The sequence below is a fragment of the Pipistrellus hanaki genome (assembly GCF_964339955.1).
Source record: "Pipistrellus hanaki genome assembly, chromosome: 3".
Lineage (NCBI taxonomy): Eukaryota > Metazoa > Chordata > Mammalia > Chiroptera > Vespertilionidae > Pipistrellus > Pipistrellus hanaki.
In genome coordinates, this window is record NC_140505.1 from 151,845,813 (window position 1) to 151,858,488 (window position 12,676).

Genomic DNA, 12,676 nt, shown 5'->3' on the forward strand with positions numbered 1-12,676 from the left:
AAAGCAGAAACTCCAGAAACATTAAATGGGATAGATCTCTAAAGAATCTCACTGTTTTTGTTTGTTTGTTTTTGTTTTTTGTTTTTAATTCTCAGTCTTTTTATCTTATTTGATATTGTTAGTGTTTTAAGTTTTGGGGTATTTTTAAAATATTCACCCTTTAGAATTTCTGACCATGCAATCTTGTCTTTTTTCAAATTTGTTTGAAATTTGCTTTCTCAGTATGTTAGGTGGTATGTGTTATACTTTCTCAAGAATGTCCTTTTTGATACAGAGTCACATCTTCCAAGGGCTACCCTATATACTTTCTTATTTGTCAGAATTCACAACACCCAAACAGCTCCCAATATTGCTTCATTAAATTCTGAAGAGATGAAATTGTTAATAAGAAAATCCAAATGTGCGTAGGCGTTGCTCTTTATAGAGCGCAGCTGTTAGCTGGTGCCTAATGAGTTGATGTATTCCATTGCTACTATTGCTACTTCACACATTGTCTCTGGCCTTTGGCTTAAAAAAGAGATGAAGGAGCAGCCTGAATTTTGTTACTAATTATTTAGAAAGACTTCTTAAAGTCAGGGAAAAACTGAAATTAGTCTCATGGTATAGCTACTGACGTCAGTTTTATTTCTTTGTTTTTGTCCCCTCCACTTCCCAACTCAGGGGCATAATCAACCCATGTCCTGCCTCAAAAGGAATCAGAGCTTCTGCCCTTCAGTGTGTTCACATAGCTGAGGGGCACACGAAAGCCGTGCTCTGTGTGGATTCCACCGACGACCTCCTCTTCACCGGATCAAAAGGTGCTAGGAGTGGTTTCATGGGGGTATTTAAGATTTTTTTGAAATGACTGCATTTTTAACAAGCTTTGACCAAAACTAAGTGAAACTGCTTAAGATCCCTAAGGATATGAAAGATCATCTCATTTAGCCACTAAATTGCATAAACTATAAAATCATCTCATACTTGGGAAGAAAGTAAAATCTCTGCTGATGTTATGTAAATAGAATATTGAGAGACTACATCTCTGTTTGGTAACTGAGTACCCAATGCATGCAGGGCCTGAGCTTAATAGTGCAGTTCCTATAACGATGTACCAGGGGCCATTGCAGTGCAAAGGGTGGAAAAGAAAATAAGGTGGGAGGCAACCACCATTTCTTGAACACTTATTGTATTTCAGAGACTATGCTAGACACTACAAAAATTTTATCTCATTTTAATTCTCACTACAACCCCAATTTTGCAAATAAAGAAATTGAGGATTCGAGATATTAAATAATTTTCCCAGGAAAACTTAGCCAGGAAGTGGAAGAGCCAAGATTGAAAATCTGGGTCCACTCGTTTCCAGGCCTGCAATCTTAAGCCCTTTGGTACAATTTCAGGTAGTTAGAACTCAACTGTATACACTTGGAAAAGTTATACACCAAGAGTTTTAGGGTTTCGGAAAAGGGAGAGATTTGGCAATCTGTGAGAAACAGGAAGGCTTTGACAAAGGGGGCGTTTAAAATGAACCTTATAGGATGGTTTGCATATTGACAGGCGAGGATTGGCAACCAAGATTAGAGAACAACATGAGCAGAGACATGGAGGTAAAAGTGGGGTATGTTTGGAAATGAAACCCAGTTGGGTTGAATAGTAGAATATACGTAAGAGAAGTAGTAGGCAACGAGGCTAGGAAGGTAAGAAGGAAGCCTGTTCAGGAACTTGGGGAACTAGTAAAAGTTATTTAGTATTTAAGGATATTATAAGATTCAGTGTAATCAGCAAACATTTATTGCTCATTATCTATGACTGACATAAGAATCTTGCTAGAACTTGTGAACTGTAAATTATGGCAAACAGTTCCCATTTTAGAAAATAATCTGCTCTGTAAAAATATACTTTCCTAATGATTCTAATTAAATTGATCTCTCCAGGATAATTAGATTGTCGTCATACCAAAAAATACAAAAACAACATAGAATAGTTTTAGGCTTATGTTTGTGCGTCAGAAATAAAATTCATCACACAGTGACCCCTGGAAAAGAAAGCTGCTCATGCATGTGGTGTGTTGTGAGGAGGTAGGGACGTGATCAAAGCAGAATGTTTTGAAGAGGCTGATTTATTTGATATGACTTTCAAAATTTTATGTAATTATTTTTTAATACCCACGTAATGCATGCACCAGACATCCCTGGCTCTCATCTAATCCTTTACTCCTACTTTGCCCTTAAACCTGCTGCAGTGGGTCAGGGGTGGATTAAGGATGCCTGTGGCAGATTAATGGGATAATTACTGTTTTCTTATCCCATTTATTTCTCATAGGAGAGAAATTGTTTAAATAATTTTTGTAAGGAGAACCTAACTTAGTTCATACTGACAGTATTTACCCTTGTTTATTTGTTTGTTTTAGATCGTACTTGTAAAGTATGGAATCTGGTGACTGGGCAGGAGATAATGTCACTGGGAGGTCATCCCAATAATGTTGTGTCTGTAAAATACTGTAATTATACAGGCCTGGTCTTCACTGTGTCAACATCTTATATTAAGGTGTGGGACATCAGAGATTCAGCAAAATGTGTTCGAACACTGACGTAAGTAACTTAAAGATAAGTAGCATAAAGAGTAAACAGTTTTTGTTTACAAAATATAAGAAAAGATAGCACTATAAATGCATTTTTATTTACTTACTAGAGGCTCAGTGCACAAAATTTGTGCACTGGAGGGGCGGGGGATCCCTCAGCCCAGCCTGTGCCCTCTTGCAGTACGGGAGCCCTCGGGGGATGTCCAACTCTCTGTGCTGCTGTGGAGTCAGGTGGTACTTCTGGCTGAGTGGTGCTCCTGCTGTCGGAGTGCACTGACCACCAGGGGGCAGCTCCTGTGTTGAGCGTCTGCTCCCTGGTGATCAGTGCGATGACTGGTCATTCTGCCATTTGGTTGATTTGCATGTTAGCCTTTTATTATAGAGGATATCTGCCTACTTTCAAAGGATGGTAAAATGTTTACAATAAGAACACAGATAAAGTAAAGGGAAAAATACTATTGAGAAAATAAAATATGGTAGCTTAGTATTAAACAGGAAAGGGCAAATAATTTGATGTGTGACCAAGTATACATTTTATATTTCTATGCTCCCAAATACCAAGGTATCACATTTCATAGTATTTCCTTTGAAAATGGCATAAATCACCATTGTAGACAGTTAAGAAGTGTTTGTAATCTTTAATTGGCAAGTATTGATTAATTGATAGGTTTATTGGGTTGGGGAGGGATTTTCAGTATTAGTTTTGGTATTAGCACACATTTCATAAATGCAGGTCATAGTGGACTATTGGAGGATGAGGTTTTTTTTTTCTATGTCTATCATATATGTCTATAAAATGTGGAGCCAATAATGATTCTTTTTGCCATAAGGTTGATGAACTGTTTTTTATTTTTTTTATTTTTTTATTTTATTGATTTTGTACAGAGAAGAAGGGAGAGAGATAGAGAGTTAGAAACATCGATGAGAGAGAGTCATCGATCAGCTGCCTCTTGCACACCTCCTACTGGGGATATTTCCGCAACCAAGGTACATGCCCTTGACCGGAATCGAACCTGGGACCCTTCAGTCCCCAAGCCAACGCTCTATCCATTGAGCCAAACCGGTCTCAGCAGGTTGATGAACTGTTTTATAATTGAAATTGAGTGTGACCTTTAATGGCTTAAATAAGAGAAGGGAGCATAGAAAGATTAATTTTTAATAAAATTAGGGATTTAGAGTAGGGGTTAATAATTTGTAGGGTAGGGGTTATTAACCTTTAATTGCTAATTTGTATTTGGTAAACTACTAATTTTTGTACTGAATATAAGTCTCTTGAGGGAAATTTTATTTAAAAAAATGTTAGAAATTTACCAATCCAATTGATTCCCTAAAGTCAAATTTGAAAACATTAATTATAACTTGATTTTTAGAAGTTAGGTAAGAGAGTGTTTCAAAATTTTAAAATATGCTTACCCTTTAGAATTTACCAGAGGAAATAGAAATAAATTATGTTTGAGTTTTTATTTTATTTATTTATTTATTTTTATTTTTTTAAAAATATATTTTATTGATTTTTTACAGAGAGGAAGGGAGAGAGATAGAGAGCTAGAAATGTCGATGAGAGAGAAACATCAACCAGCTGCCTCCCGCACACCCCCCACTGGGGATGTGCCCGCAACCAACGTACATGCCCCTGACCGGAATTGAACCTGGGACCTTTCAGTCCGCAGACCAACGCTCTACCACTGAGCCAAACCAGCTTCGGCTATGTTTGAGTTTTTAACACATAGTAAATACTTCATGTATGAATGGGCTAATGTAAACAAAAATGGAAAATAATTTTAAAAGTCCTCGGAGGCTTTAATTCAAAAGGGCAGATTTTATAGGTAAAAGCAATATTGGTTGGCCTGACCCTCAGGGGGCTTCTGGAAACTGCAGAAAAATGAGTCACCTTTTTGATACTCTCATTTGCTGAGGTATTTTTGTTTTTGTTTGTTTGATTTTTAATTTTTGTCACCTGATCTGTTTTGAATGATATTTTAATCATTCTTGATTCAGGGCTTGTAATTCTTAATTTATAACAGAATTGCAACTTAAGAGTCTTAAGCATGTCATCTTGTTCTATTCATTCAAAACATGTAAGGTGCCAGCTACGTGTGTGTGCGGTGCTGGGTTCTGTGCATACAGTGACCAAAAGGGGCATTGATGCTGCTGTTGCATATAGCAGGTTTCCAAGAATTCATGGAACTTTGAGCTGAACTCACGAACAGAAACGGTGACTTTTCTTTTTTGTTTTGTTCTGTCTCTTAAGATCTTCAGGTCAAGTTACTCTTGGAGATGTTTGTTCTGCCAGTACCAGCCGGACGGTAGCTATTCCTTCTGGAGAGAACCAGATCAATCAAATTGCACTGAACCCAACTGGCACTTTCCTGTATGCAGCTTCTGGCAACGCTGTCAGAATGTGGGATCTCAAAAGGTAGAATGTAGAAGACAATGTACTCCTTACACATGGAAAATACAGCATTCAGACATTACTAGTGCATCTGAAATCTAAATTTTGTAACCCCAGAAGTTAATAGGAAAATCATAGGATTTTTCTATTCAGCCCAACATCTCCAAAGGTCTCTTCTGTTCTCTTTAGCAAACTCACATTTTTTTCTTTCTTTTAAGTAGCATTGATTGGGGGGGAAAAGAGCATGGAGAAAAATAGGATTAAAACCTTAGCCTTTCTTAACATTTGTTACAAATTGAGTTGTTTTCTAGGAAGAGGCCAGCATCCTCATCCTAGTTTTACCAGTACCTTTGCAATATTATTTAAACATCTTATATCTCTAAATTTTTTAGTATATGGATGTGAATGAACAAATGTGGGCATAAAACCTTAAAGGGTTTCTGTGACTATCAAGAAGATAAAGTGGTTAAAAAGTAAAGAGATTGATACATTGAAATGTAAGGCAATACATCTTTGATTTTCATTTGCCACGAAATAGGAGCTTTTATCCTTTAGTTGAGTACTTATTTTAGTTTCTTTTCCAGTTCTTAAAATGTTGGCAGCAAGAGAACATTCACTTGTTCGTTAAATACTTACTAAACATCAGCTAAAGCAAGCACTGCCTAGCACTGTGTCGGATCCTGGGAATACAGATGACACCAGACAAATGTGGCTCTGCCTTTGGAGACCTTATGTTATAAGGGAGGATAAAGGCCTTTAAACAGGCTCATACAGGGCCCTGAGGAAAGTTTGCAATTTGGGTACCTCCCCTCTAGCAGGGCTTCGTCACTGGTAAATCAAAGGAATAGTTATTTGAGAAACTTTCCGAAGAACTAGTTATAATTTAAACAGATGGCTGAGAAAGTATAACAAGCATAATTTATAGATAGATGATGGAGAAAGAAAGAGGGGCACCACCATCCTCAGTGCTGTTGTAGAAATAAAATGTTTAAGAAACTTAGAAAAGTGAGGAGTTAGTTTATTCTTGAAGAGAGTACATTTGACTCATATCAGGAACACCAAACAGGAAGATACACAAATCATGACATAAGGCAGAAAAGACATCAGGTTTTGAAAAACCTTCATACTTTTTATTTTGCGGAAGAGTTAGACCTGGTTGATTTCTGCAGCATGATTAAATACTGATTCATATTAATAAAGTAACTAACAGAATAGTTTTCAAGAAACTGATATTCGAAAGCCAAATTCATGTCTGCATTCCGGCAGTGGGATTTAAGATCGGACTATGAAACAAAGGCTTACGGTCACTCCTATTGATTGACACCACACATTTTCCTACCAGCCCAATATATGTTCTTGTCATTTTCATATATTTATAATAACTGATAAAATGTACCACCTATTTTCTGATGTACATATTTATATTAATATGTGTGCATAGGTATATGCATGTATGTATGTGTATACTTGACTGCCTATCTGTATTTTTGTATAGGTGAGGGTATTTGTGTGTGTTTAATAAAACAATCTTATTTTCTCTATATTCTTATTTATTAGACAAATTATTTTAATGATATAGTTGTTTTAATCAAATTGAATCTAATAACATCAGTAATATGTCTATCACATGTTTAGATATTTAACAGATTAATGTTTTTCTGGACTTGGGTTGGGAGTTAAAATTAGTCATAAGCAATTTTTTTGACTTTTGCTTCCTCTTTGTTTACTACCTAAATGACATTCGTCAGCTTTGGAATACCATCATTAGGATTCTTCCCACTTCTTTTGGCTATTTTTAAAAAACTAATTTTGAATAGAGTTGAATAGAGATGGAGCTGAAATAAAAATATGAGTAAACTATTTTATCAAAGAATATAGGTTATTTATGTTGAAGGTTGGCATCAGCATGCTAAGGAATATTTTCCAAGAAAATTATTTTTCTTTCTTTTTAAAGGTTCCAATCTACAGGAAAGTTAACGGGACACCTAGGCCCTGTGATGTGCCTTACTGTAGATCAGATTTCCAATGGACAAGATCTAATCATCACTGGCTCCAAGGATCATTACATCAAAGTGTGTATAATAGGATTGTTGAATTATAGTTTGAAGTATTCAAACTCACCCTTTCTCTTAATCAATTTTCGTTTTTCCTATTTCTAGACTTTGCTTTTTCTTTCTGATCTTTTCCTCACTCAGAATTCCTGATTTTATCATCTTACTTAATGATATCTTCCCATTTTTGATAGAAGATAGGTTGAGAAGGATTTTAAAGATTTTACAATAATTCAGTCACCCAACTAATACTCGAGTCTCATTGTCACCATCTTTTATACTGAGCATACTCTGGTCTTCAGATTTTTTAAAAAAAACTAAGGAAAGATGTATAGTTTGATTCTGGAAATGTTAAATTTAAGGTAATAACAGAGGACATCCTTATGTAGGCCAGCAGACTATTAGAAAGGCAAGCCCAGAGTTGATGATGAGTTATAACTGGAGATGTAGGCTTGGAAGCCATTCAAATAGAAGCAGATGTTCAAGGAGTTCGAGTAGATGACATGACAAAGGAGAGGAGTTGATAGGACTCGGCCTTGGGAAATCTCTGTAAGAGCCTTGAATAGGAATAAAAAGAGGGTATAGTAAGGGAGAGTGTAGCTCTGAGTAAGACTTGAAAATCGAATGAATAAGGGGAGAGGATTTTGTATTCAGTAGACTTGAGCATGTCTATATGCTTAGGGAATGGGCTTAGTGGAGAAGAGAAGTGTGAGAAGAATGAAGTGGCAATTGATGGAGGTGGTAGGAGGAGTTAGAACTAGATCAAAGATGTGAACCTTGGGAAGAAGTAAGTACACTCTAGCATCTGAAAAGAAAGGAAGGGTAAGAGAATGTTTGCAGATAAAAGGAAACTTTGGGATGGAGAAAGGGTCCAAAAATATGTTTTTGGTCATGCTGGCCTTTTTAGGAAATCACAAGATCAACAGTTTATAGAGGTGAGGACAACTGTGGGGAATGAAAGGTTTTGAAATAAAGGTAAGGTTTTAAAATAAATGGTTAAGGGGATTTGAAATGGCCACCAGGACTGCAGTGCTTTCTAGTAGTGTTTAAATAACAATTATGTGATTTGACTTTCAACTGGATTATACATGAAAAAATTGATTGCCTTTCTTAAAAGGCATGTAAGCATGAGACACGTAAGCAAAATAGTGTGAAAGTGGGACTCAGGTTCATCCTGAGTGGAACAGACCAGGTAATTTAGTTAACTCAGTGAGATATTCTAACAAAACAAATGTGTGATGACTATACATGTGTATGCATTTCTGTGGATGTACATATACCTGCTTATTTTAAGTTAAATATGATGATTGCTTTTTTTTTTTTTTGCTATTTTTTAGATGTTTGATGTAACTGAAGGGGCTCTTGGAACTGTAAGTCCCACCCACAATTTTGAGCCCCCTCATTACGATGGCATTGAGGCGCTAACCATACAAGGGGATAACCTATTTAGTGGGTCCAGAGATAATGGAATCAAGAAATGGGACTTAGCACAAAAAGACCTTCTGCAGGTAATGTAAAACCTTTTCACAAAATGGAGTTGGTCTTTCAGAGCCACTCAGCAGTCTCTATAAGAATTTGAAGAGCCTCTGTGTAGATCTTCATTGTTTAGGAATGACATTAATAAGGGCTTCCTCTTAAGGAGTATTTCCTTTTCACCCACCTGAGTTATTAATTATGAGAAGGGCAACATTCGACATTTATTAAATACCTCACCAACAAAAGAAGACTAGACACTAAAAGATCGGGGATTGTCTCATGTATGTGCTCATTGAATAAAATCAGTCTTGGTGTAGAGCTGTGATAGTTTCTCCTTTTGTTTTGTTTTGTTTTATGTACACATATTCCACAAAGTAACGAGTTTAGCTAAAGTCAACGTAGTGTAAATGATTCCTCAACTTACAGGAACATCTTCATGCATCTAAAAGTGTTGGTTCTCTCGTTTTCTTTAGAACACTAGTTGGATTGAAATGTTGTGTGTCATTACAATCAAATATTGTTCTATTTCCCTAATTCCCAGGGAAATTAGCTAACAGATAAGATTGTTCTCAGTTTCAGGCTTTCTCCTGTACATGTACAGGTGTGTATGTGTTGCAGTTGCTACTACTTTCCTGCCTGCGACTAGACAAAACTAAATAAGTAGCATGGAATATTAATAGAAAAAACAGAAACAGATGCATATATTGCATTCAAAAGCTCTTATAAACACACACATTTATGGTGGTGACATTTATATTGTGTATATAAAATAGTTATGCATAAAATATGTAATACAGTCTGATCTTGCAATTATTGTTTGCTTATTATAATATACCTGAGGCTCGGTGCACGAAATTTGTGCACTGGGGCAGAGAGGGGGTCCCTTAGCCCAGATTGCGAGAGGGTGCAGGCCAGGCCAAGACACCCCACTGGTGCACGATTGGGGCTAGGGAGGGGAGGGATGTGGGTGGTTGGCCAGCCAGGAGGGACAACGGGAGGGCTCCAGGGCATGTCTGGCTGATCTCAGTTCCAATCAGCTGGACCCCAGCAGCAAGCTAACCTATTGGTCAGAGTGTCTACCCTCTGGTGATCAGTACACATCGTAGTGACTGGTTGGCTGGTTGACTGCCCCCTGGTGGTCTATGCACATCATAGTGAGCAGTTGAGCAGCCTTAGCATTTCATTACATATTATGCTTTGATTGGTTGAATGGACAACCAGAAGATGGGACACATAACATATTAGGTTTTTATTATATAGGAAGGATAAATTAGCTCTGATCTTCTACTAAGTTTAAGTCACTGATTTTTATGAGGCAATCCTTAGAGTCTACATGCCAGGTTGTAGTTTTTAAATTTGTTTTATTAAATACATTTGGAAAAGGTGAGATATTTATTGCCTATGAAGAGGATGTAATGTTTGACAAATTTTGTATACTTTCTGAGTCCTTTAGTTTTATAGATTTTTAACATTATAAGCCTTTAAGACTGATATTACTGATGATAATTAGTGAGGCAAATTATAGATTTCTTTAAGTCCCCAGGAGTGATTGCATAGAAAATGATTTTACATTTTGCAGCCATTCAGCATTCCAAAAATTGAGTTTTATCAATAAAAATGTTTGTAACATTTTTGGGTGTGAAAATGTATGCCCCCCTAAGCTTCTGATTTCTCTTATTTCTCTCAGCAAGTTCCAAACGCACACAAGGACTGGGTCTGTGCCCTGGGAGTGGTGCCAGGCCACCCGGTCTTGCTCAGTGGCTGCAGAGGGGGCATTCTGAAACTCTGGAATGTGGATACTTTTGTGCCAGTTGGAGAGATGAAGGGCCATGATAGCCCTATCAATGCCATATGTGTGAATTCCACCCACATTTTTACTGCAGCTGAGTAAGTTTTTCCTATGGGATTTTTTTCTATGTTAGCTACTTGTGTTCAGATTTAATAAATACTGTAGGTTGTAAATATCTGGAAATGTAGAACATGAAAACATTGGACTCAATTTGCTCATCGATAAAAAGGGAATAATAGCATTATCTACTTATGCTAGTTACAGAGAATTAAGTGCAATAATGTACTTAAAGGGCACATGTAACAATGCCTGGCACATACTCTTTGATAATATGAGTTATGTTTTTGCCATTTTCTACTGAGCTTTTTTATTTAATTTAAATTCTTTATGTTTAAAGTACTACACAAGTCTTCTTTTTTCCCCCATTGACCTCTCACCAGCTACTTCCACCTCCCAGCATGTGTCCTCACCCCCCTACTGTCTGTGTCCATTGAATATGAGCTATTTTTAATATTATTATTATGATGCCCTGTTAGATATACTTATGGCACAAGCTATATTTTTACTTACATCTATTAAAGACTATTTAGAAAATGTTTCCATGATAAGTAATTGTAATAGCTGTTTCTTTATCTTTCTGCCTATTTTCTCATTTTTAATTTATTATTTTGTAGCGATCGAACTGTGAGAATTTGGAAGGCTCGCAATTTGCAAGATGGTCAGATCTCCGACACAGGAGATCTGGGTGAAGATATTGTCAGTAATTAAACATGAATGAAGATAGACATAAACTGAATACTGTGATAATCCTCTGTATATTCTTCGTGGAAAATATTACACTACATTTATTAGGCAAAAACTTATGAATGGAATTAACAGGAAACTATATATCTGAATCCAACTTCTGAATATAAATGTATCCTAGTAAAATTGTGTACAATCCTGTGTGCTTAATAGTAACATCTCTGAATACATGTGTGTCCCAATAACTGATAATACTGCTTGATTCACCCTTTTATCATGGCTGGATTTTTGTGACTAGCTATTAAAAAAACACACGCTTTCAAATTATTTGAATTGCAAAATGTCTGCTTTTGTGACAGTCAGAAAATACACTTGGAATATTATGCAACCCACTGATGGTTTACTCATTTATAGTCTGTTCAGATGACTCCCATATTTAAATATATTGGAAATGTAGTCAAATTGTGGTCTGTTTGTCTGGTATTGATATCAGTCTATGGAGGGTTTCCAAATTTCAAAGTTCCCCAAAAATAACATGAATAGTGTTGATGATTTTTCATAAGGTGGAATTGACCTTTATCTACTAACAAAGAATGTTGAGCAGTTTGTGTTAAATGTTGACGTTTACTTGTATTGACCAAAGTTTTGCAGCTGTGCTATATACATATATATCCTGTGCTCAGGACTAAAATGCCGTTAATTGTTGTATTAGTGGTGTGCATATATTCTGTGATGGGAAACATTTTTGATGTCCTAGCAGAAATATATTTTGATCTATTTTCCTATGGAGTTGTTTCTATGATTACCTTTTAATTTCATTTTTATTTAATAGTAGTATTTCCTCCCCTTTTGTCTAATTTTTTTATATGCTGCTAAATATATTTTAAATACACTATGTTTGCAAACTTGGTAGCTATGATGAAAACTGTATCATCTGTGGTGGGAAAAGCTATGTAAATAGGTAGGATGTAAAAAGAAAATGTCTTACATTGTAACTGTATGAATTTTTAAATGCTGTAGATTGGATTTTGCAAGAGGATGTATAATTTATGTCTGTTCAGAATATTAATTTGTAAATTCTGCAAGTTTAATTTTTATGTAGATGTTATAACATTTGAACATATTGTCTTGTGAATCCTGCCCCCCTCACCCCTTCTCCCTCCAAAAATATTTGCTTGTAAATGAAAGCTTAGCTAGGGCTTAAATAAACATATTGCTAGGAATTATTTTTATTCTATTGTTTTTTCTAATTATACTGGAGGCCTGGTGCATGAAATTTGTGCACTTGTGGGGGAGGGGAAGTCCCTCAGCCTAGCCTGTGCCCTCTCGCAGTCCAGGAACCTAAGCTGGCAGTCGGACATCCTTAGCGCTACCACAGAGGTGGGAGAGGCTCCCACCACTGCCCCTTTGCTCGCTCTCTGTGAGCTCGGCTTCTGGGTAAGCAGTGCTCCCCCTGTGGGAGCGCACTGACCACCAGGGAGCAGCTTTTGCATTGAGCATCTGCCCCCTGGTGGTCAGTGCATGTCATAGCAACAAGTTGTTCCACTGTTCAGTCAATTTGCATATTAGCCTTTTATTATATAGGATGAAAGTGGCCAATATTTGTATAGGTTATTTCAGTGTTTTTCAACCTTTTTTGGGCAAAGGCACACTTGTTTCATGAAAAA

At 36.5% G+C, this 12,676-nt stretch overlaps 1 protein-coding gene across 19 annotated transcripts in view; it reads left to right on the plus strand.

The window, feature by feature from the left end:
* KIF21A (kinesin family member 21A) overlaps positions 1 to 12,232 on the plus strand; it is a 136,146-nt gene extending 123,914 nt beyond the window's left edge. For all 19 annotated transcript variants that reach the window (XM_084877829.1, XM_084877830.1, XM_084877816.1 and 16 more), the window contains 7 exons: positions 661 to 797; positions 2,387 to 2,567; positions 4,809 to 4,973; positions 6,904 to 7,021; positions 8,338 to 8,508; positions 10,164 to 10,363; positions 10,940 to 12,232. In XM_084877829.1, the coding sequence (XP_084733955.1) occupies positions 661 to 797; positions 2,387 to 2,567; positions 4,809 to 4,973; positions 6,904 to 7,021; positions 8,338 to 8,508; positions 10,164 to 10,363; positions 10,940 to 11,033 (1,066 nt within the window). In that variant the 3' untranslated portion in view covers positions 11,034 to 12,232. The remainder of the gene's footprint in view (positions 1 to 660; positions 798 to 2,386; positions 2,568 to 4,808; positions 4,974 to 6,903; positions 7,022 to 8,337; positions 8,509 to 10,163; positions 10,364 to 10,939) is intronic.
* Positions 12,233 to 12,676: the final 444 nt, after the last annotated feature.